General features: G+C 44.2%; 1 protein-coding gene across 3 annotated transcripts in view; it reads right to left on the bottom strand.

Moving 5' to 3' along the window:
* Positions 1 to 24,872, bottom strand: part of UBE2E2 (ubiquitin conjugating enzyme E2 E2) — a 382,154-nt gene that overhangs the window by 52,755 nt on the left and 304,527 nt on the right. For all 3 annotated transcript variants that reach the window (XM_055566883.1, XM_055566882.1, XM_055566884.1), the window contains one exon: positions 577 to 724. In XM_055566883.1, the coding sequence (XP_055422858.1) occupies positions 577 to 724 (148 nt within the window). The remainder of the gene's footprint in view (positions 1 to 576; positions 725 to 24,872) is intronic.

Raw genomic sequence — 24,872 nt, 5'->3', positions numbered from 1 at the left:
GTAAGGACGCACGGTTATGAAAATGCCAAATGGTGACCTCTCTGTGGTGCTGCCTGAGGGGTTGTCGGATTTTAATAGTCCTCATCTCTTAAACGAGCATCTTCTGGTGGACATCTAATTAAAGACTGCCAAGTCAATTCAGTCGTGTCCGACTCTGTGCGACCCCATGGACTGCAGCCTACCAGGCTTCTCCGTCCATGGGATTCTCCAGGCAAGAACACTGGAGTGGGTTGCCATTTCCTTCTCCAAATTAAAGATTAGGCTATTCAATTTGAATTCCTATTTATGATTTGGCAGCAGAATGTAAGGCATTCTTTAAATGCACTTCCCCATATAAAATGATTTTTCATTCACTCTGATTACACACTGTGCTTTCTCCTTTTTGGCAAATAATGGGTTTTAAAAAGACTAATGACTGGACTACATTGAAAAAGAAAAGAGTTACAAATGATGGAAATTTAAAATCAATAATAATAAAAGTAACCATGCCAGTGGTGGTCCTGGTGGTAAACAGCAGACCGAGGGCTGACGCTGCAGCCTGGCGCGGCTCCAGCCCTCCGCCGCTGGGAATCTTACCGGGGTTGCAGTCTGTCAGGAGGGAGCAGATGGACAGGAGCACTTTAGAGATGGTGAGGGCCGGGCTCCAGTTGTCCTTCAGGATGTCCAGGCAGATCACGCCTTGGCTGTTGATGTTACAGTGATAGATTCTGGTGCGGAAGGTGACCTAGAAGAAAACACACAGCTGCCGTAAACAGCCACGCTGCTGATCTACTTTCATCTTTAAAAAGTTTTGTTGGGAGTACAGTTAACTTATAAGGTTGTGTTGGTTTCAGGGGTACAGTCAAGTCATTCAGTTACACATACACATACATTCATTCTCTTTCAGATTCTTTATTCATATAGGTTATCACAGAATATTGAGTTCCCTGTGCTATACAGTAGATCCTTGTTGGTGATCTACTTTATATATAGTAGTGTGTGTATGTTAATTTCAATCTCCTAATTTATCCTTCCCCCTCACCCCAATCCACTTTGGTGGCCATAAGTGTGTTTTCTATGTCTGTAAGTCTATTTCTGTTTTGTAAGTAAGTTCATTTGTACACCTTTTTATAGATTCTACCTATAAGTGATATCATCTGATATGTCTCTGACTTACTTCATTTAATATGATAATCTCTACATCCATCTATATAGCTGCATGTGGCATTATTTCATTCTTTTATATGGCTGAAAAATATTCCATTGTGTGTGTGTGTGTGTGTGTGTGTATATATATATATATATTTAAAAACCACATCTTTATCTCTTCCTCTGGGCATTTTGACAAAGGAAATGGCAACCTGTTCCATTATTCTTGCCTGGAAAATTCCATGGACAGAGGAGTCTGGTGGGCTGTAGTCCGTGGGGTTGCAAACAGTTGGACACAACTGAGCACGTACACACACACACACATACTGGACACTGAGGTTGCTTCCATGTCTGGGTTATTGTAAACAGTGCTGCTATGAACACTGGGGGGCATGAATGTCTTCATATTACGGTTTTCTCCAGATACACACTCAGGAGTGGGATCCCTCTTTAAGAACCTCGCTGCATTCTCCATAGCAGTTGTGTCGAGCTGCATTGCCACCAACAGTGTAGGAGGGCTCCTTTTCTCCACATCCTCTCCAGCATCTATTGCTTGGAGACTACTTGATGATGGCCATCCTGACTTGTAGACACACCTTTTATTAGACAAAATAATCCAAGGGTCATTGGCTGGATCCTGAAGAACGCAAGGGAATTCCAGAAAAATATCTATTTCTGCTTCACTGACTACTCTAAAGATTCTGACTGTGTGGATAACAACAAACTGTGGAAAATTTTTAAAGAGATGGGAATACCAGACCATCTTAACTGTCTTCTGAGAAACATGTATGCAGGTCAAGAAGGAACAATTAGAACCAGATATGGGACAACTAACTGGTTCAAAATTGGGAAAGAAGTATGACAAGGCTGTATATCGTCACCCTGCTTATTTAACTTATATGCAGCATATGTCATGCAAAATGCCAGGCTGGATGATTCACAACCTGGAATCACAATTGGCAGGAGAAATATCAATAACCTCAGATATGCAGATGACACCACTCTAAAAGCAGAGGAACTAAAGAGCCTCTTGATGAGGATGAAAGAGAAGGGTGAAAAAGTTGGCTTAAAACTCAACATTCAAAAAACTAACTCATGGCATTCCGTCCCATCACTTTATGGCAAGTAGATCGAGAAACAATGGAAACAGTGAGAGACTTTGTTTTCTTGGGCTCCAAAATCACTGCAGATGGTGACTGCAGCCATGAAATTCAAAGACACTTGCTCTTTGGAAGGAAACTTGAGACCAACCTAGACAGTGTATTAAAAGTAATGTATGGATATGAGAGGAGGACCATAAAGAAGGCTGAATGCCAAAGAATTGATGCTTTTGAACTGTGGTGTTGGAGAAGACTCTTGAGAGTCCCTTGGACTGCAAGGAGACCAAACCAGTTAGTCCTAAAGGAAATCGACCCTGAATATATATTGGAAGGACTGATGCTGAAGCTGAAGCTCCAATACTTTGGTCACCTGATGCTTAGGGCCAATTCACTGGAAAAGACCTTGATGCCGGGAAAGATTAAAAGGCAAAAGGAGAAGAGGGTGACAGAGGATGAGATGGTTAGTTAGCATCACTGACTCAATGCATATGAATCTGAGCAACTCTGTGAGACGGTGGAGGACAAAGGAGCCTGGTGTGCTGCAGTCCATGGGGTCACAAAGAGGCAGACACGACTGAGCGACTGAACAACAACAAACACTTAATTGTTCCTTTGGCACACAAGAAGAATCAATAAACAAAATCTTTATTTCAGAACTTGTCATTCTGGGCACAGAGGACTAAACTCTAGTGGCAAGGTCATGACATTCTGCTTCTGATGAATTCTAATCATTTAACGAAAGTCTAATCATTTAACGAATGTTCTGGGGATTGAGTTTACTCTTGGTGCAACTGCAGGAATGCTTTTAAGGCGAAAACTGACTCAAGGCTCTAAAAAAAGTTCAAAGAAGGAAATGTTCAAAAGTAAAAACTTCAAAGGAAACTTTTCTTAGATTCCAATTATTTGAAGGATTTTGTACATTTAGAAAACTTTAAAAAAAAAAACATGGCAATACTACAAAAAGGAAACGAATATTATTCTACGTTACAATTTAAAAACATGAACTAGAGCACATATGTAAATAATGCAATTAGTTTATGGAGAACCTATACCAGTTACAATATACAGACGTTTTCCTCCTTAAATTCTGTATTTTGAATGTACTATTACTGCAGCCTATCTATAATAGCTAGATTACCGCTGTACTTTGCTTAGGCATAATTTTGAAACATGCTTAGAAACATTTTTAAAGAACTTCAGTTGGAAAACTTATCAGTTTTATAACTGATAGAATTCTGTTTTATAAAAGTCTTATGTAAGCAACAATGAGATTTTAATGCTATTTATTAACATCGTATTAATAAATGGTCTCAAATTTATAAGCTGAAATATTAAAAAAAAATCTTGGTGTTCTCAAGACCAGTCCTTCTGGTACCCTAAGTTCAAAGTGACTCTGAGCCAAGAAATACACACTGCAGGTCTTCATAGGTGCTATCACTCCAGCAGAGCTTCCAGGGTCCAAAACATCAGATATGCTGAATCCTTACGATGTCAAGGTCAGAAAGGACACATCCAGGCTTCTGCAACTGTTCAACATGACGCCTTTCTCAGGCTACATGAGCTTTCCTCGTGGGAAATGCCTGCTCTGTTAGCAAAACCCCAGACCAGATAACCTGGCCATCCCCCCACCCCTACACATCCCAAACACCCAGAAATGCTGAAGAAAAAAATACATTCCTCAATATAGTTTTATAACTATAATGTTTATAACTAACATTCCTTAAAATGCAAGTATGAAGTTACATGGGGCATCCCCAGATGCTGAAACTGAAACCCGAAAATTACAGCAGGCACACGAGCCTGCGGTATAGCTGTCTGGGGTGGGGCTTGGGTTTGATGCCCTCATGGAGGAAGGAGACGGAACCTTAGGTCTGTACATGATGAGGATTTGGAATTGAGCTGCTTAGTTGTTCAGTTGTGTCCAACTCTTTCCAACCCCATAGACTGTAGCCCTCCAGGCTCCTCTGTCCATGGGATTCTCCAGGCAAGGACACTGAAATGGGTTGCGATTCCCTTCTCCAGGGGATCTTCCCGACCTAGGAATCAAACCTTGGCCTCCTATACTGCAGGCAGATTCTTTACCGTCTGAGCCACGAGCCCTATATAAATTATGACACCTGAGCAGCCAGCCTTTTAGCAAACGTCTGAACCTGAAAAGGTAACGCCTTATGGGAGAGAGCGAGCTAAGACACGTGCTGGGGGAAACCCTGGGGGTGGAATTATCGGCACCGAAACTGGAAGAAAAGTGTCTCCCTTGAGAATGCTAAATTCAGAGCACACAGGCTATGCAAACACTAACTAAAAAGGAGCTTAAATGACTCTATTACTATCAGATCAAATATATGATTAAGGCAAGCCATACAAATATATATTTAGGGCAAAAATGAAAAGAGAACAACTGCATTATGATGAAATGAATAATTCATCAGGAAGATGGGACAATTCTGAATGTGCTCTACCTAACAACACAGCTGCTTCTGCTGCTGCTAAGTCGCTTCAGTCATGTCCGACTCTGTGCGACCCCATAGACAGCAGCCCACCAGGCTCCCCCATCCCTGGGATTCTCCAGGCAAGAACACTGGAGTGGGTTGCTATTTCCTTTTCCAAAGCAAGAAAGTGAAAAGTGAAAGTGAAGTCGCTCAGTCATGTCTGACTCTTTGAGACCCCATGGACTGCAGCCTACTAGGCTCCTCCGTCCATGGTATTTTCCAGGCAAGAGTACTGGAGTGGGGTGCCATTGCCTTCTCCATAACAACACAGAGAAAAATATAAAAAGCAAAAGTTGGCAGAATTATACAGAGAAAATGATGCATCTACAGTCACAGAGGGACATTTTCACTGAAGTAGATTTGGTCAACAAGACCAAAACCTAGGAAGGATCCTGAAAATATGAAAAACCAAATTTAAAAAAATCAAGGGACTGAATGAAGATGAAATTCCATTCTCAGCAAATCATCACAGGAAAGTGTTTAACATCATTAGCAACTAAGGAAATGCAACTGAAAGGCTCAGGGAGGTGGCAGTACACCCTGCGGATGGTAAAGCAGAGCAGCAGTCAGTTCAGTTCAGTCGCTCAGTCGTGTCCGACTCTTTGCGACCCCATGAATCGCAGCACGCCAGGCCTCCCTGTCCATCACCATCTCCCGGAGTTCACTCAAATTCATGTCCATCGAGTCGGTGATGCCATCCAGCCATCTCATCCTCTGTCGTCCCCTTCTCCTCCTGCCCCCAATCCCTCCCAGCATCAGAGTCTTTTCCAATGAGTCAACTCTTCACATGAGGTGGCCAAAGTACTGGAGTTTCAGCTTTAGCATCATTCCTTCCAAAGAATCCCAGGACTGATCTCCTTTAGAATGGACTGGTTGGATCTCCTTGCAGTCCAAGGGACTCTCAAGAGTCTTCTCCAACACCACAGTTCAAAAGCATCAATTCTTTGGTGCTCAGCTTTCTTCATAGTCCAACTCCTGCATCCATACATGACCACTGGAAAAACCATAGCCTTGACTAGACGGACCTTTGTTGGCAATGTCTCTGCTTTTGAATATGCTATCTAGGTTGGTCATAACTTTCCTTCCAAGGAGTAAGCGTCTTTTAATTTCATGGATGCAATCACCATCTGCAGTGATATTGGAGCCCAGAAAAATAAAGTCTGACACTGTTTGCACTGTTTCCCCATCTATTTCCCATGAAGTGATGGGACCAGATGCCATGATCTTAGTTTTCTGAATGTTGAGCTTTAAGCCCACTTTTTCACGATCCTCTTTCACTTTCATCAAGAGGCTTTTCAGTTCCTCTTCACTTTCTGCCATAAGGGTGGTGTCATCTGCATATCTGAGGTTATTGATATTTCTCCCGGCAATAATCTTGATTCCAGCTTGTGCTTCTTCCAGCCCAGTGTTTCTCATGATGTACTCTGCATATAAGTTAAATAAACAGGGTGACAATATACAGCCGTGACGAACCCCTTTTCCTATTTGGAACCAGTCTGTTGTTCCATGTCCAGTTCTAACTGTTGCTTCCTGACCTGCATACAAATTTCTCAAGAGGCAGGTCAGGTGGTCTGGTGTTCCCATCTCTTGAAGAATTTTCCACAGTTTATTGTGATCCACACACTCAAAGGTTTTGGCATAGTTAATAAAGCAGAAATAGATGTTTTTCTGGAACTCTCTTGCTTTTTCCATGATCCAGTGGATGTTGGCAATTTGACCTCTGGTTCCTCTGCCTTTTCTAAAACCAGCTTGAACATGTGGAAGTTCACAGTTCACGTATTGCTTAAGCCTGGCTTGGAGAATTACTTGAGCATTACTTTACTAGCGTGTGAGATGAGTGCAATTGTGTGGCAGTTTGAGCACTCTTTGGCACTGCCTTTCTTTGGGGTTGGGATGAAGAGTAAAGCGTGCTGATGCACTAAATGCCAGCGAGGCGCCTGCAGAGGAGCCGGGTCACTGCTGGCACGAGTGTCCAATGGCACAGCTGCTCTGGAAAGAAGGCTGGCAGCTTCTCACAGAGCTAAATATGAGCTCACCAGACATCCCAACAATTGCACTCTTGGGCGTTTATCCCAAAAAAATAAAAACTATGCTGACACAAATATACAGAAATGTTCATAGCAGCTTTATTTTTAATAACTAAAAACGAGAAAGAACCCATTTGTCCTTCAATGGGTAAATGGTTAAACAAACTGGCACATCCATATCATGAAATACTATTGTTGTTCTTTAGTCACCCAGTTATGTCTGACTCTTTGGTGACCCCATGGACTGTGGTCCACCAGGCTCCTCTGTCCATGGGATTTTCTAGGCGTGAATACTGGCGTGGGTGCCATGCCCTCCTCCAGGGGATCTTCCCGACCCAGGGATCGAACCTGACTCTCCAGTGTCTCCTGCACTGGCAGGCGAGTTCTTTACCACTGAGCCACGTGGGAAGCCCTCATGGAATGCTTACTACTCAACAATAAAAACCACCACACACAACAACGTAGACGGATCGAAAGAGAATTATGCCAAGTGAAAAAAATTGAATTTCAGAACGTGACATCCTGTACGATTTCATTTAAAAGCACGTAAGAAATATTTATTAAAAGCTGATTACACGCTAAGCCACAAAGAAAGTGTAATACACTTCAAAGGATTACTAAGTCCATAAAGATCTCCCATCATAGGACTGCGAACTAAAAAACCTATTTTCAAATAATTCTTGGATCAAAGAAAAAAATCAGCTATGATATAACTCATTGACAATAAAAATGCTGGGTTGTCAGTACCAGAATTTGTGATTTGGCTAAAACAGCTGTAAAAGAGAAATCTACAGTTTTAAGTGCATATATTAAAAAGGAAGAAATACATTAATGAGCTAAGTATACATCTAAGGAAGAAAAATGAATAGAGTAAATCCCATGAAAGTAGACAGAAACAGGCAGAAGTTAATAAAAGAATACCTGTGATATCAAAATTCTGCAGAGAAGTGAGAGTACCTGGCCCTTAAAGTGCTAGATAAAAAGACAGTATTTCTATGATCCAGTGTAAACGATGAGTGGTGTTTGTATATAACACAGGATTTTAAAAACCTATCTGAGTAGAGTTTCCTGTGCTGTACAGTAGAGCCTTGCTGGTCACCTATTGTCTGTATCTAGGTGGGTAAATGTGAATCCCAACTCCTACCGTAGAGTACAGGGAGCTCACTCAATCCCATGTGCTTATTACAGAGTGAAGGTGTGTATGTGTACAGTGGGACCACTGTGCTGTACACCTGAGACTAACACAACACTGTGAATCAATTAAACAAAAAGAAAAACCTATTAGATATTGATTGACTACCCTGGGCCAGTTTATCATCAAAACAACTAAAGGAGGGAAATTATTACTGTGCTCACTGTAAAAATAAACTGTGGGAGGTGACAGATGCTAACTAAACTTACTGTGATACTTACTAAAAATATAATCATATATCCAATTACTGCGCCATACACCTGAAACGAACACAATATTGTATGTCAGTGCTATCTGAATAAAATTTAAAAAACCTTTTTTTAAATAAAGAAACTGAGGAATCCTTATACTGTTTGCCATTGTTGCTGCACTAACTTACGTTCTTATCATACGACCCAGCAATTCCACGCCTGGGTACTATCCGAAAAAGATGAACACACTACCTTGAAAAGACGCATGTACCCATATGCTCACGAAGGTGCTGCAGTGTCAGGATATGGAAGCAGTGTACGTGTCCGTCAGTAGATGAATGGATAAGGATGTAGTATATATACACACACAATGGAATATTGTTGTTCAGTTGCTCAGTCGTGTCCAACTCTCTGCAACCCCATGGACTGCAGCACCCCAGGCTTCCCTGTCCTTCACCATCTCCCAGAGTTTGCTCAAATATTACTCAGCCATAAAAAAGAATGAAATCTTGCCATTTGCAACAACACAAATGGACCTAGAGGGTTTAATGCTAATTGAAGTCAGTCAGACACAGAAAGATAAATCCTGTATGATTTTCCTTACATGTGGAATCTAAAAAACAAAAAAAAAATGAAAAAACCAAGAAGAAACAGTCACATAACAAACAGGTGGTTGCCATAGGGAGGTTGGTGGGGAGGGGAGAGAAATAGGTGACGGAGACTAAGAGGCCAAACTTGCAGTTACAAAATCAACGAGTCACAGGTGTGAAGCGCAGAGAGTGGGGAACACCGGCAGGAGCCAGGTAATATCCTCGGAGGGTGACACTTTGTCAGGGCACTAATCGTGCTGATCATTCTGAACTGTACAGAAGTATCGAATCACTGTGTCGTGTGTTAGAAGTAACACAGCGTTGTCGGTCCATTCTACTTCAGAACCAAACAAACGCAGAAGAGATCAGATTTGTGGGCAGAGAGGGAACAGGATGAAGGCAGTTAAAAGATGCACAGTTTTAAGATAAACAAGCAGTGAAGGACAGGGCAGCCTGGCATGCTGCAGTCCTGGGGTTGCAAAGAATACGACAGGACTTGGCAACTGAGCAACAGCAACAAGGATGTGATATTCAACATGACAGACACAAAGAACAGGGCTGTATGTCATATACGCAAGTGGTTAAGAGAGTAAATCCTAAGGGTTTATGGAAATAAAAACTTTTAATTTTTTAACGAAAAATGTTTCCTATTTAATTTTGGGTCTATATGAGATGATAAATATTCACTAAACTTACTGCGGTTTAAAAAAAAAAAGAGGCAGGGACAGAGAGGTTAAAGAACTGACTCATGGCTGCATAGCTGGTAAGTGGTGGAGCCGGAATTTGAAAACTTTGTTGACCTAAAGTCCACACTCTCCTGCTCAGCCTCAACACCTCTTTTATTATTTTTTAAACTTAATTCGGAGGCAACGACAGATTCACAAGCCGGTTGTATGAAACAATACAGACAGATCACATACCTCCTCCCTACGTCCCCCCAGGAGTAACAACTCGCCTAACGACAGCGTCAAATCACAGGGAGCTGACCCCGACCCCGTCAGTGACCTCTCCCAGGCATCCCAGCGTTACACGCACTCATGGAAATGTGTTTCTGCGGGCTTTATCACCTGTAGATTTGTGTGGCCACCACCACCGTCAAGCAGAGAACAAACAGTCCATCACAAACGTCCTCTGTGAGACCCTTCAAGGTCCACAGTCACCCCCGCGTCCCTCCCTTCTGAATTCTCAACAACACGACTCTGCCCCTCATCTCTACGAATCTGTCACTTCAGGAACGCGCGATGAATGGAATCCCACAGGGTGCCACGTTCTGAAGCGGGGTTTTTTCAGCATAATGCTCTTGTGACCCATCTAAGTTACTGCATGTATCAGGAGCTGATTGTTTTTACAGTTGAGTCTACTCAACACTGCAAAACAATTTTGAAAGAATATACATGGTTTTGGGTGTGAGGACTCGGGCTGGAATCCTGACGTTGGACAGGTCAAGGTAGCATCTGGGGTTCAGTTTCCTCATGTGAAAAATGGGAAAATAACCAGCTACCCCCTCGGTCATCCTCGTGATGACTGCAGTCTAAGGGGTGTCCTCCCCCCAGGCCAGGCCCCCGGCAGCAGGAGGAGCTGTCTGTGCTCTGCACCCCTCCGGGATCTAAGGAGCATCGCAGCGTCGTGTGTTCGTGCAATAATCTTCCACCTCCTGAACTTTCAACATGTGGTCTCTGTCCCACCATAGGCTCCAGAGCAGAGACAACAGTCCACGCACAGACACACCACTGTTCTGAACACGGCAAGAGGTCGTGTAGGGAAAGAGTAGAGACAGAGAAGAAAACACTTCAGGAGGGTATTGGGTTGGCCAAAAAGTTAACTCAGGTTTCCGTGTGTGTGTGCGCGCTCAGTTGCTTCAGTCGTGTCCACTCTTTTTGACCCCCTTCAGGCTCCTCTGTCCATGGATGCTCCAGGCAAGAATACTGGAGTGGGTCGCCATGCCGTCCTCCAGGGGATCTTTCTGACCCAGGGGTCGAACCCACATCTGCATTGCAGGTGGATTCTTTACTCACTGAGCCACCTGGGAAGCAGCAAATAAAAAAACCTGAACAAACTTTTTGGCCAACCCAATATTTCTGACCAGCAGATTCTACACATAATTTAGAAAACTACTGTAAAGAAAATAAATATCTCAGAGCTGGAAAGCTGATAATGACAGTAAAAATGATCAATTCAAATAAGATTTCAGTAATAACCTCTATTTTTAGCTTCCACTTTTCAAACATTTTTTTGATCAGGAGATAAATAGCACTGTGATTTTACTGAGGAAGTCTGAGATCAGTGAGAAGCACATTCCTCCTAAAAAGACTTTTCCATGGAGACCCAGAGAGGAAATATTTGGAGCCTCTGTGCCATAAATCAGTGGGCCATATGAGCAAGGTCCAAAAATAGCAGGGTTACCATCATTCAAGTGGGTGTTGGCCAGAGGCTGACCATGAAAGTGTTTATTTGAACAGCTTGTTACAGTACATTAAAAAATGTCAGTTGTACCACCCTCCTTGACATCTCAAGCGCTCTTCTCTCAAAACCGACTCAAGAGCACTGTCCCAGCAATGAACACACCCTAAGACCAGAGTATCAGCGGTAACATCAAACCCGCAAAAACTCACTGTAAGTGAGGGGAACTGCGCATCGTTAAGACTAAAGTAATAAACATCAGCGAAACAAAACAAAAACCCTCCCACAGCTTAAAAAAGAACCTGGAAACAGATTCCACCTTGAATAAGTGGCAGTAAGAGAATGAAAATGAAATATTAACTAGAAACCGTGCTGCGTGAAGATGACACCCATGTGGCGAACGAGGCCCCACAGCATGTTCCATTTGGTTGTGGACCAGAGCAACTTTCTGAGAGCTTCAAGTACCATTTAAATGATCCAAAAAAAAAAAAAAAAGAAAAAAGAAACTTCATAGCACAGACACTGAAGTTTAAGAAAGTCTTTCTCAGTCCCTTTTAAGTATAGACGTGGAAACACGCTCGACTAGACCCTTTTCCCTGGCCTGCTCAGCAAGCTGGGGCTCCCTGGTCAGTTCCCAGGACCCATTCCAACCGCACATCGATCGCCCACTCCCACCTCTGGCAAGACAGGATGCCCGCGAAGACCGGACTAGGGACCAGTCACTAGACTCCTTCTGATAAGCATCCAGTGTGCACAGGACATTCAGGAGCACATGCCGCCGCATCCGGCTCAGCCTGGTTCTTGGCACGTGTGTGGTCTTTTCTGTTTGTGGCTTTCTCTCTCGCTGTGCTTCCTTTCCCCCCTTGTGTAGCTTTAACAGTGACCATGTCTCTCTTGACCCGTTCTGCTGTCTCAAGCTTCAGTGATGGTCTCCAGCAGATCCCCCTTTATGGCAGGACTGCGTCACAGTGTAGATGGGGGTCACTGAGTGTGAGCTCATTCTCAGGATATAGGATTTCTCTGCAGAAATCTCATGTGCCTGGGCTGATGGAGTGTTTTGCACTTGCTTCTTCGTGGGCTTACGAACACAACACTAGTTTGAGAGCGGACTGTGTCGGGTTGCCCACAAAGTTCATTCGGGATTTCCCAAACCTGAACAAAATTTTTGGTCAACCCAATATTGTTGTTATTGTTGTTCAGTCACTAAGTTGAGTCCGAGTCTTGTGACCTCATGGGCTATAACACTCCAGGCTCTTTTCTCCTCCAGTATCTCCCAGAGTTTGCTCAGATTCATGTCTATTGAGTTGGTGATGCCATCCAACCATCTCATCCTCTGTCCTCTTCTCCTCCTGCCCTCAATCTTGCCCAGCATCAGGGTCTTTTCCAGTGAGTCAGCTCTTCACATTGAGTGGTCAAAGTAATGGAGCTTCAGCTTCAGCAAAAGTCCTTCCGATGAATAATCAGGGTTGATTTCCATTAGAATCAATGGGTTTGATCTCCTTGCAGTCCCAAGGACTCTCAAAAGTCTTCTCTAGCACCCACAATTCAAAAGCATCAATCCTTCAGTGCTCAGCCTTCTTTATGGTCCAATACTCACATCCATTCATGACTACTGGAATAAACATAGCTTTGACTATAAGAACCTTTTTTGGCAAAGTGATGTCTTTGCTTTTTAATACCTTGTCTAGGTTTGTCATGGCTTTTCTTCCAAGGAGTAAGTGCCTTAATTTCATGGCTGCAATCACCGTCCACAATGATTTTGGAGCCTAAGAAAACAAAATCTGTCACCAGCTCCACTGTTTCCCCATCTATTTCTCATGAAGTGATGGGACCAGATGCCATGATCTTAGTTTTCTGAATGTTGAGCTTTAAGCCAGCTTTTCCACTCTCCTCTTTCACTTTCATCAGGAGGCTCTTAGATTCTCTTCAGTTTCATTAGAGTGGTTTCATCTGCATATCTGAGGCTGTTGATATTTCTCTAAGCAATCTTGATTTCAGCTTGTGATTCATGCAGCTCAGTATTTCGCATGATGTATTCTGCAAAGAAGTTAAACAAGCAGGGTGACAATACACAGCCTTGAATACTCCTTTCCCAATTTGGAACCAGTCCATTGTTTCATGCTGCTTCTAACGGTTGCTTCTTGACCTGCATACAGATTTCTCAGGAGGCAGGTAAAGTGGTCTGGTATTCCCATCTCTTTAAGAGTTTTCCACAGTCTGTTGTGATCCACACAGTCAAAGGTGAAAGTGTAGTCAATGAAGCAGAAGTAGATGTTTTTCTGGCATTTCCTTGCTTTCTCTGCTGATGCTACTGCTAAGTCACTTCAGTCGTGTCCAACTCTGTGCGACCCCACAGATGGCAGCCCACCAGGTTCCCACGTTCCTGGGATTCTCCAGGCAAGAACACTGGAGTGGGTTGCCATTTCCTTCTCCAATGTGTGAAAGTGAAAAGTGAAAGTAAAGTCACTCAGTCGTGTCCGACTCTTAGTGACCCCATGGACTACAGCCTACCAGGCTCGTCCGTCCATGGGATTTTCCAGGCAAGAGTGCTGGAGTGGGGTGCCATTGCCTTCTCCCTTGCTTTCTCTATGATCCAACAAATGTTGGCAATTTGATCTCTGGTTCCTCTGCCTTTTCTAAACCCAGATTGTACATCTGGAAGTTCTCAGTTCACATACTTGCTGAGGCCCAGTTTGAAGGATGTTGAGTACAGTTCTCAGTTCACATACTTGCTGAGGCCCAGTTTGAAGGATGTTGAGTACAGTTCTCAGTTCACATACTTGCTGAGGCCCAGTTTGAAGGATGTTGAGTAAAGTTCTCAGTTCACATACTTGCTGAGGCCCAGTTTGAAGGATGTTGAGTACAGTTCTCAGTTCACATACTTGCTGAGGCCCAGTTTGAAGGATGTTGAGTACAGTTCTCAGTTCACATACTTGCTGAGGCCCAGTTTGAAGGATGTTGAGTACAGTTCTCAGTTCACATACTTGCTGAGGCCCAGTTTGAAGGATGTTGAGTACAGTTCTCAGTTCACATACTTGCTGAGGCCCAGTTTGAAGGATGTTGAGTGCAGTTCTCAGTTCACATACTTGCTGAGGCCCAGTTTGAAGGATGTTGAGTGCAGTTCTCAGTTCACATCCTTGCTGAGGCCCAGTTTGCAGGATGTTGAGTGCAGTTCTCAGTGCACATCCTTGCTGAGGCCCAGTTTGCAGGATGTAAGTGCAGCCTGACTAGCAGGCCACATGAGTGCAGCTGCACAGCACTGTGCACATTCTCTGGCACTGCCCTTCTTTGGGATTGGAATGAAAACACTTATCTTTTCCAGTCCTGTGGCCACTACTGAGTTTTCTAAATTTGCTCACATACTGAGTGCAGCACTTTAACAGCACCGTCTTTTAGAACCTGAAATAGCTCAGCTGGAATTCCGTCACATTCACTGCTTTTTGCACACAGTAATGCCCATGAGGCCCACTTGACTTCATACTCCAGGATGTCTGGCCCTAAGTGAGTGACCACACCGTCGTGGTCATCCAGGGCATTAAGACCTTTTTTCGTGCAGTTCTGTGCGTTTCTGCCACCTCTTCTTACTCTCCGCTGCTTCGGTCAGGCCCTTACCATTCCTGTCCTGGATCGTGCCCATCCTTCACAAAACGTTCCCCTGGTATCTCCAGTTTGCTTGGAGAGATCTCTAGTCTTTCCCACTCCGTTGTTTTCCTCTATTTCTTTGCATTGGTCACTTAAGAAGGCCTTATCTCTCCCTCCTATTCTTTGGAACTCTGCATTCAGTTCATGTAACCTTCCCATTCTCCCTCGCCTTTCGCCTCTCTTCTTTTCTCAGCTGTGTGTACAGTCTCCTCAGACAACCACTTTGCCTTCTTGCATTTTTTTTTTCCTTGGGATGGCTTCGGTCTTTGCGTCCTGTACAGTGTTACAAACCTCCATCCGTAGTTCTTCAGGTACTGTTGACCAGATCTAATCCCTTGAGTCTATTCATCGCTTCCACTGTATAATCATAAGGGATGTGAAGTAGGTCACATCTGAATGGCCTAGTGGTTTTCTGTACTTTTTTCAATTTAAGCATGAATTTTGCAATAAAGAGCTGATTACCCGAGCTACAGTCATCAGATTTTGTTTTTGCTGACTGTATAGTTTCTCCATCTTTGGGTGCAAAGAATATAATCAATCTGATTTTGGTACTGCCCATCTGGTGTGTCCATGTGTAGAGTGATCTCTTGTGTTGTTGGAAGATGGTATTTGCTATGACCAGTCATTCTCTTGGCAAAACTCTGTGAGCCTTTTCTCTGCTTCATTTTGTACTCCAAGGCCAAACTTGTGTGTTATTCTGGGTATCTCTTGACTTCCTAGTTTTGCATTCATCCAATATTACATATACCAAAATATAAGGCAGGAAAGTTACCTCTTGGTCAACTTATGTTCAAATAGAGGTTTCCACCCTCAAATCAGTTTTTTATAAAAGGAAAATACAGAAATTCAGCAATACAGTAGCAATAGGATACTCCTAGGAGTACAGCTTAACCGTTTGAAGGCTTGAATTTGAATAGCCTTAGATGTCCATTGGCAGATGAATGGATAAGGAAATTGTGGCACATATACATAATGGAATATTACTCAGCTGTAAAAAGAACACATTTGAGTCAGTTCTAATGAGGTGGATGAAACAAGAGCCTATTATACAGAATGAAGTAAGTCAGAAAGAGAAATACCAAAACAGTATATTAATGCGTATATATGGCATTTAGAAAGATGGTAATGATGACCCTATATGCAGGACAGCAAAAGAGACACAGATGCAAAGAACAGGCTTTTGGACTCTGTGGGAGAAGGTGAGAAAATAGCATTGAAACATGTACAATAGATGACCAGTGCAAGTTTGATGCATGAAGCAGGGTGCTCAAAGCTGGTGCTCTGGGACAACCCAGAGGGATGAGGTGGGAAGGGAGGTGGGAGGTGGGAGAGGGGTTCAAGATGGTAGGACACATGTACACCCACGGCTGATTCATGTCAATGTACAGTAAAAACCACCACAATATTGTAAAGCAACTAGCCTCCAATTAAAATAAATAAATTACTTAAATTAATTTAAATAAATTAATAAAATAAAATAAATTAATTAAAAAAGAGTATTGAAAAAAAGAAATACAGTCCTTTCAAACAGTTAGGAAAGTTTTTAAAAAGCTGGCCACTTGAGTTTCCTACAAATGGGTTTTCATGGCTTGGACAAATTTTCCAGTCATATAGTCATATATGGATTCAAAAACTGCTGAATCCCAAACAGTTGAGAAGGAAGTGAAGATGATCTAGTATCTAAACAGGAACTTGTGCCCCAAATACCACTCACACATTCCCATGTTTTCATTCACTGAGCACATACGTAATACCCGAAGGTCCATTGAAAGCAGAACCTGAAGCTCTGAGTTAAATATTCCCACAAGGGGATCACCTCCCACCTCCCAAATCAGAGAGTGGAACAGCTCTTCCTGGGGACCCTGAACTTAAAACCATTATGTGGGGCACTGTTCATCCAACAACACTTATTTATTAATTGGCACTGCAAAGAGAAGACATCATTTAACAAACGGCCAACGATCCTACACTTCTAAGACAAGATGATTCATTTCTGCTTTATAACTGCAGAAGTGTCTCATACATAATGACAACTAATTGCGAAGCGTAACAGCTGAGATACTTAATGGAGTCCACGTCGAGTGTGTAATCGATGACTGGCCATAGGACAGTCGCTGTACAATTAAAGAGTGACATAAACATAAATGTAAGGAGAATGCAGCGCTTTGTGTTTGGTTTACATTTTTCATTACCGGAGGCAACTCTATAAGATGTAGCCTATTTACAGTTTTGCTAAGTGTAAAATGAAAGTGATATACAGACTTCTTTTAATCCCTTGGAAAAGAAGTAATACATTTTATGTTTGCAGACATAGGAAGTGCCAGTTATTTATCTTAAGAGATTAATAATTCAACATACATGCAACCAAAAACAAAGTATTCATCATCGCTAGCTGGAAGTGACAATTTGATTTTTCATATAGCCCACAACAGTCTAGAAGTGAACTGCATCTGAGCACAGTCTAAACTGAAACAATGACTAATTCTGTTAATGATACAGTGAATTAACAGCAATTATAGAGTTGGCTGAATGCCTGAATGTTCAGCGAGTGCTACATGACAGACACTTTCCTCTGAAAGCGGCAGAGTATTCATAAATACCACAGAAGTTTCCAAAGGCTGTGTGTATTCTGGGGTGGGGGTGGGGTAATGTTTGTGCCATAAAGTTAAAAAGCACAGCACGTATGTCACAGAAAATGCTGTCTACAATCAGAGTCATCAATTACAAGACGGCCAGCGATGGGCCAGGCTCCACTGTAACCAGTGTGCACTCGTCACACAACGTGGCCTTCATCATCACCCTGTGAGGATCCTTCATCATCACCCTGTGAGGATCCTTCATCATCACCCTGTGAGGATCCTTCATCATCACCCTGTGAGGATCCTTCATCATCACCCTGTGAGGATCCTTCATCATCACCCTGTGAGGATCCTTCATCATCACCCTGTGAGGATGCTTCATCATCACCCTGTGAGGATCCTTCATCATCACCCTGTGAGGATGCTTCATCATCACCCTGTGAGGATCCTTCATCATCACCCTGTGAGGATGCTTCATCATCACCCTGTGAGGATCCTTCATCATCACCCTGTGAGGATGCTTCATCATCACCCTGTGAGGATGCTTCATCATCACCCTGTGAGGATCCTTCATCATCACCCTGTGAGGATCCTTCATCATCACCCTGTGAGGATCCTTCATCATCACCCTGTGAGGATGCTTCATCATCACCCTGTGAGGATCCTTCATCATCACCCTGTGAGGATGCTTCATCATCACCCTGTGAGGATCCTTCATCATCACCCTGTGAGGATCCTTCATCATCACCCTGTGAGGATCCTTCATCATCACCCTGTGAGGATCCTTCATCATCACCCTGTGAGGATCCTTCATCATCACCCTGTGAGGATCCTTCATCATCACCCTGTGAGGATCCTTCATCATCACCCTGTGAGGATGCTTCATCATCACCCTGTGAGGATCCTTCATCATCACCCTGTGAGGATCCTTCATCATCACCCTGTGAGGATCCTTCATCATCACCCTGTGAGGATCCTTCATCATCACCCTGTGAGGATCCTTCATCATCACCCTGTGAGGATGCTTCATCATCACCCTGTGAGGATGCTTCATCATCACCCTGTGAGGATCCTTCATCATCACCCTGTGAGGATCCTTCATCATCACCCTGTGAGGATCCTTCATCATCACCCTGTGAGGATCCTTCATCATCACCCTGTGAGGATCCTTCATCATCACCCTGTGAGGATGCTTCATCATCACCCTGTGAGGATGCTTCATCATCACCCTGTGAGGATCCTTCATCATCACCCTGTGAGGATCCTTCATCATCACCCTGTGAGGATCCTTCATCATCACCCTGTGAGGATGCTTCATCATCACCCTGTGAGGATGCTGTCACTATTATCCTCATTTTACAAGTAAAGAAGCTGAGCTGCAGGTTCAGAGGAATTCAAGCGCTGCTAGTTGAAGCAATTCCACTTGTAAGTAATACATTTACAAGGAGGAAGGAAAACCAACCAATACAAATACACACAAGAAAATAACCCACACCTCAGAGATTTTAGGAAATAACAGAAAAAACCAGGAAGAGGATAAAGAAATTTATCTATGAATTCTAGGTCTCAACAGTTTGACTTTAGACAGAAAAGTTAATGACACGGGGATTCAATAGCTTTTTCAGGTCAAGTTCTGATAGAGTGGGAATTCAGGTAAAGTGCTTTTAGCAAAGAGAAGAAATGTGATATTCGTTATTATTATGGTTGTTCTTATCTGTAAAATGACCTGCCATCGCTGTGAGATTACTGAAGGCGAGAAAAACCAAGTCTGTCAACAAGAGGTAAACAAACAATATTTTAGTATGACTTGACAACTGGCATTTAGATTTATCTAATTTTTGAAGCATTTGAGCTTCCCCATTCAGAATATCGCAGTGGGTATTCGTCAAACATCTGTGGAGAGCGGCTCCTGGTGTGCCGGGGAGCTCCTGACACAGGAGGTGGAGAGGCCTGCTGGAAGGCGGGGAGGCCGGGGGTCCCCAGCAGAGCAGGAGCCGGTCTCTCCGCAGCTCTGGTCACAGCCGCGCCGGGATGACCGGGGTGCGGAGTGCTGGGCACAGGGCGGCCTCACCCCGGGCTTGTAAACTGGCCCCTCAAGGAACGAGTCCGCTACAGGCCGTGAGCTGGACTTATTTCAAACTCTCAAAACGGGTGTTCTATGACGAACAGCGTGGAAGGCTTTTTTGATATAATGTCTGAACACCTGGCCAAATTAAGAGTGAAATCAAGATACAGGCGACCCAGCAAAGAAGAGGGGCCGTGGAGGGACGGTGGGCAGCTCACGCCGCCGCCTGGAGTAGGCGCCCGGGAGAGGGGTGGACACCGCAGCATCAGCCACCAGAAACGGCTGAAAAACCGCGGCTGCCTCAGCCACCCCAGGGTCCTCCTGCCGACAGCTGGGGAAAGACTCCAAGGGCAACCATTCTTTTTTTTTATTTTTAATTTTTAAATTGATGTACGGTTGATTTCTAATGTGTTAATTACTGCTGTATAACAAAGTGATTCAGTTACAGAAACATACATGCATATTCTTATAATCTTTTCCATTAAGGTTTATCACAGGGGATAGTTCCCTGTGCTGTACAGTAGGGCCTACGGCTGGTCAGTTCCATACAGAACAGATCACATCTACTAACCCCAACCTCCTGCTCCAAGAGGTGGTACTTTAGTGACCTCTGGGTTGAGGCACCTCAGAAAGATGGAATATGCTTGTCCCCTTACATCCTCACCCCCAAAAGAATACTGAGAACTGCCGCTTGTTGTAAATCATCTGCCTGCCAATGCAGGAGACGTAAGGGACCGTGGGTTCCATCCCTGGGTTGGGAGGATCCCCTGGAGGAGGGCATGGCAACCCACTCCAGTGTTCCTGCCTGGAGAATCCCGTGGACAGAGGAGCCTGGCGGGCTGCAGTCCGTGGGGTCACAGAGAGTCAGACACGACTGAGCGACTTAGTGCAGCACTGCGAGGCTATTAGCGTAGATCTGCTGGCCTCCCTGGCGAGCACTGAGGAACCACTTAGTTTTACCGAAGGAATGCTTCATATTATAAGGGATTCTTTACATCTCCCTCTTATCTAATGATAACTAGTCCCTTGGACTGCAAAGAGATCCAACCAGTCCATCCTAAAGGAAACCAGTCCTGAATATCCACTGGAAGGATCGATGCTGAAGCTGAAGCTCCAATACTTTGGTCACCTGATGTGAAGAGCTGACTCACTGGAAAAGAGCAGTCTCAAGACCAGCCAGGCCAGGGCCAGAATCTCCATGTAGAAAGGCAGTCAGTCCACCTACTTACGTGCCTATGTATCCATACACGCATCTCTAACTATGTGCATATCTATGTATCTATCTACCCATGGACCTATCCGTAATCCATCCTACCATCTCTTCACCTATCTGAATCAATTTGATGTGCAACACTGCGTGAGTTTAAAGTGTGCAAAGTGTTACTTTAATTTGTGTTCTGTAACACGACTGCTGATGAAGTAATTATTTATCAGCTGTGTAATTACAGCACAATATTATTGTTTATATTCATCATGTAGATGCATTAGATTTCTGTGGCTTATTTAGTACTCATTACAGGTTTGAACCTTTACACAGCATTACTCTTACCCCTCCCCTCTGTCCTCTGGTAATTACCATCTTTCTGTTTTTCAGACATTTAGTTTTTTTAGATCCCACATAGAAGTACTATCGTCATACAGCACTTGTCTTTGTCTGTCTGACTCATCTCACTTAGGACAATGTGCTCAATACTGTCACACATGGGAGGATATTTTTTTTTCTCATGGCTGAAAAATAGTCCACTGTGTATATGTATATCTTTTTTATCCATTCATCTGCTGATGGGCATTTGGGCTGTATCTGTGTCCTGGTAACTGAACAGTACCGCAATAAAAATGAGGGTGCACGCACCTTGCTAAATTCCTGTTTTCATTTCCTGTCGGTATATACTCAGAAGTGGAATTGTTAGATCCTGTGCTAAGTAAACCTGTTTTTAATTTTTTCGAGGAGCCTCCACAGTAGTTGGACCCGTCTTCACTTCGACCAACAGGGGCTGGGTCTCCCTTCACCACGTCCTCACCAGCACTTGTCTTGTCTGTTTCGTGACAGCGATTCTGACAGGTGAGAGGTGGCAGCTCCCCGTGGTTGTGACTTCCATCCTGAGGGTGCGTGAGGCTGAGCATCTTTTCATGTGCCTGTTGGCCACCTGTATCTTCTTTGGAGAAATGTCTATTGAGCTCTTCTGCCATTTTTCTATCATTGTTCTTGTTGTTGTTGTTGTTGAACTGACTGAATGTCAATAAAGAATCTGCCTGCAACGCTGGAGACCTGGGTTCGATCCTCAGGTTGGGAAGATCCCCTGGAGGAGAGAATGGCTACCCACTCCAGGATTCTTGCCTGGAGAATTCCACAGACAGAGGAGGCTGGTGGGCTACAGTCCATGGGGTCACAAAGTCAGACACAACAGAGAAACTAACATTTTCACTTTCACTTTATACATTTTAGATACTAACCTCTTGCCAATGTATGCTTTGCAGAGACAGTCTTCCATTTCATAGGCTGTCTTTTCATTGTTACTTGTCTGCTGGGCTGGAGCTTGCGGATTTGATGTGGTGCCATTTTTTATTTTTGTTATTGTTTGTGGCTTTGGTGTCGTGCCCCTCCCCCCGCCCCAAATTATTGCCAAAACCCGTAAGGAAGAGCTTCTTCCCTGTTTTTTCTACAAGTACTAGGGTTGTTATAGTTCAGTTGCTGAGTCATGTCTGACTCTGATCTCATGGACTGCAGCACGCCAGGCTTCCCTGTCCTTCACTACCTCCCAAAGTTTGCTCAAATTCATGTCCATTGAGTCGGTGATGCCATCCAACCATCTCATCCTCTGTCGTCCCCTTCTCCTCCTGCCTTCAATCTTTCCCAGCATCAAGGTCTTTTCCAATGAGTCAGGTCTTTGCATCAGGTGGCCGAAGCACTGGCGCTTCAGCTTCAGCATCAGTCCTTCCAATGAATATTCAGGGTTGATTTCCTTTAGGATGGACTGGTTGGATGTCCTTGCATTCCAAGGGACTCTCAAGTTTTAGGGTATCAGGTCTTATGTTTAAGTCTTTGATCCATTTTGAGTTGATTTTTCTGAGTGGTGTGAGATAGGGGTCTTATTTCATTGTTCCGTGTGAGTTTCTAGTTTTCCCAGCACAATTTGCTGAAGAGGTTTTCCTTTCCCTATTGGGTCTTCTTGGATCCCTTGTTGAAATGTCAGTGGATCATATAGTTCTGGGATCTCTAGTCTGTTCCGCTAGTAGATGGGCCTATTCTGCACCAGTACCTGTTTTTACTATGACTTTATAGTATAGTTGGAAGTCCAGGAGCACAAGGACTCCAGCTTTGTTCTTTCTTGACTATTCAGGATCTTTCATGGTTCTGCACAAATTTTAGGATTGTTCTTGCTATTTCTGTGAAGAATGTCTTTGTCATTTTAATGGGGATTGCACTGAATCTGTAGATGGCTTTGGGTAGTATGGGCATCTTATCAATATTATTTCTTCTGATCCACAAACACGAGATGTCTTTCCAATTGTTTATCTTCTACAATTTCTTTCAGCAGATCTTGTAGTTTTCATTGTACTGATCTTTCATTCCTTGGATAAATTCATTCCAGTTATTTCATTGTTTTTGATACTCTTGGGAATGGGATGGTTTTATTTCTTTTTCAGATGCTTCATCATTAGTGTAAAGGAATACAACTGATTTCTGTGTGTTGATTTTGTATCCTGCCACTTTACTGAAATCATTAATTAATTTCAACAGTTTTTTTGACTAATTCTTTGGGGTTTTCTCTATACAGGATCATATCATCAGAAAACAAAAGCTGTACTTCTTCCATCCTGATCTGCACACCTTTATCTCTTCGTGCTGCCTAACTGCTCTGGCTGGGACTTCTACTGATGCTACGCTGAAGACGAGCGCTGAGGATGGCCTCCTTGCCTTGTGCATGACCATAAAGGAGACACTCTCGGTTTCTCTCCATGGAGTATAATACTATCTGCAGGCCTGTGGTATACGGCCTTTATTGTGTTGAGGTATGTTCCATCTGCATCCAGCAAACGACTTTCCTTTAGCTTCAGTTCAGTTCAGTTCAGTCGCTCAGTCATGTCTGACTCTTTGCGACCCCATGAATCACAGCACACCAGGCCTCCCTGTCCATCACCAACTCCCGGAGTTCGCGCAGACTCACGTCCATCGAGTCAGTGATGCCATCCAGCCATCTCATCCTCTGTCTCCCCTTCTCCTCCTGCCCTCAGCATCCAGCCGTCTCACCCTGTCTCCCCTTCTCCTCCGCCCTCAGCCTCTAGCCATCTCATCCTGTCTCCTCTTCTCCTCCGCCCTCAGCATCCAGCCGTCTCACCCTCTGTCCCCTTCTCCTCTGCCCTCAGCATCCAGCCATCTCACCCTCTGTCTCCCCTTCTTCTCCACCCTCAGCATCCAACCGTCTAACCCTCTGTCTCCCCTTCTCCTCCACCCTCAGCATTTACTGCTCAACACAGAACTATGACCTCAGGGCCTGCTGGTTAGGAACCCACTGGTGAAGAGCCTCCGGTGCCCTTGGCAAACTGGAACACGGGCGCTCAACACCTCTCCCCAGTGCCCTTTCCTGCTTGTGTTGCTTCCTTCATCCCCCTCCCAGAACCCGATTCAGAGGATGATCTAATATCATGAATTTATACCACAGTGTGAATTCTAAGAGCAAGTGTTCCTTCTTGCAAGGATTTAGGCAATTAACATCTGTCTGTAATTGGGGAAAGTTCAGTTTGGAACTGGGTTTGGACTCCAGCTCCGCTGTCCACCTCCTACGTGGCCTGTGTGCACGTGTGCTCCAAGGGCTGCAGCGTTCTGACCGATGAGAGTGGGGGTGGGGCCGGGGGCGAGTGCTGTCTCTGTGGCAAAGCTGCATGGATTGGGTTAGGCATATGTTTTTACTGTATGCCCACTGCATCACCAGGCATTGCTCTAGATGCTGTGAATACAGCTGTGTGCTGTGCTTATGTCTGACTCTTTGTGGCCCCATGGACCATAGCCCGCCAGGCTCCTCTGTCCATGGGATTCTCCAGGCAAGAAAACTGGAGGGGGTTGCCATGCCCTCCTCCAGGGGACTTTCCCAACCCAAGGATCAAACCCAGGTCTCCCACATTGCAGGCGGATTCTTTACCAGCTGAGCCACCAGGGAAGCCCCAGAATACTGGAGTGGGTAGTCTTTCCCTTCTCCAGGGGATCTTCCTGATCCCGGAATCAAACCCAGGTCTCCCGTATTGCAGGTGGATTCTTTATCGTCTGAGCTACCAGAGAAGCAACATAAATATAGAACTGACCCTGTGTCCATAGAGCTCACATGCTAATTAGAGAAAGGGAAGCATAACCAACTCGGAGAAATGCAGGATGCTGGGGGAAGAAGTGCTATGGAGAAAAGTCAAGTTTGGTGGTGGGGTGCTCAGGAGTTGTCACTCGAGACTCCCCTGGAAAGGTGACACGTGAGCAGA

The sequence above is a fragment of the Bubalus kerabau genome, chromosome 2 (assembly GCF_029407905.1).
Source record: "Bubalus kerabau isolate K-KA32 ecotype Philippines breed swamp buffalo chromosome 2, PCC_UOA_SB_1v2, whole genome shotgun sequence".
In the NCBI taxonomy this organism is placed as follows: domain Eukaryota; kingdom Metazoa; phylum Chordata; class Mammalia; order Artiodactyla; family Bovidae; genus Bubalus; species Bubalus kerabau.
The sequence above is the reverse complement of the archived record's forward strand: the minus strand, read 5'-3'. Positions and strand labels throughout refer to the sequence as shown.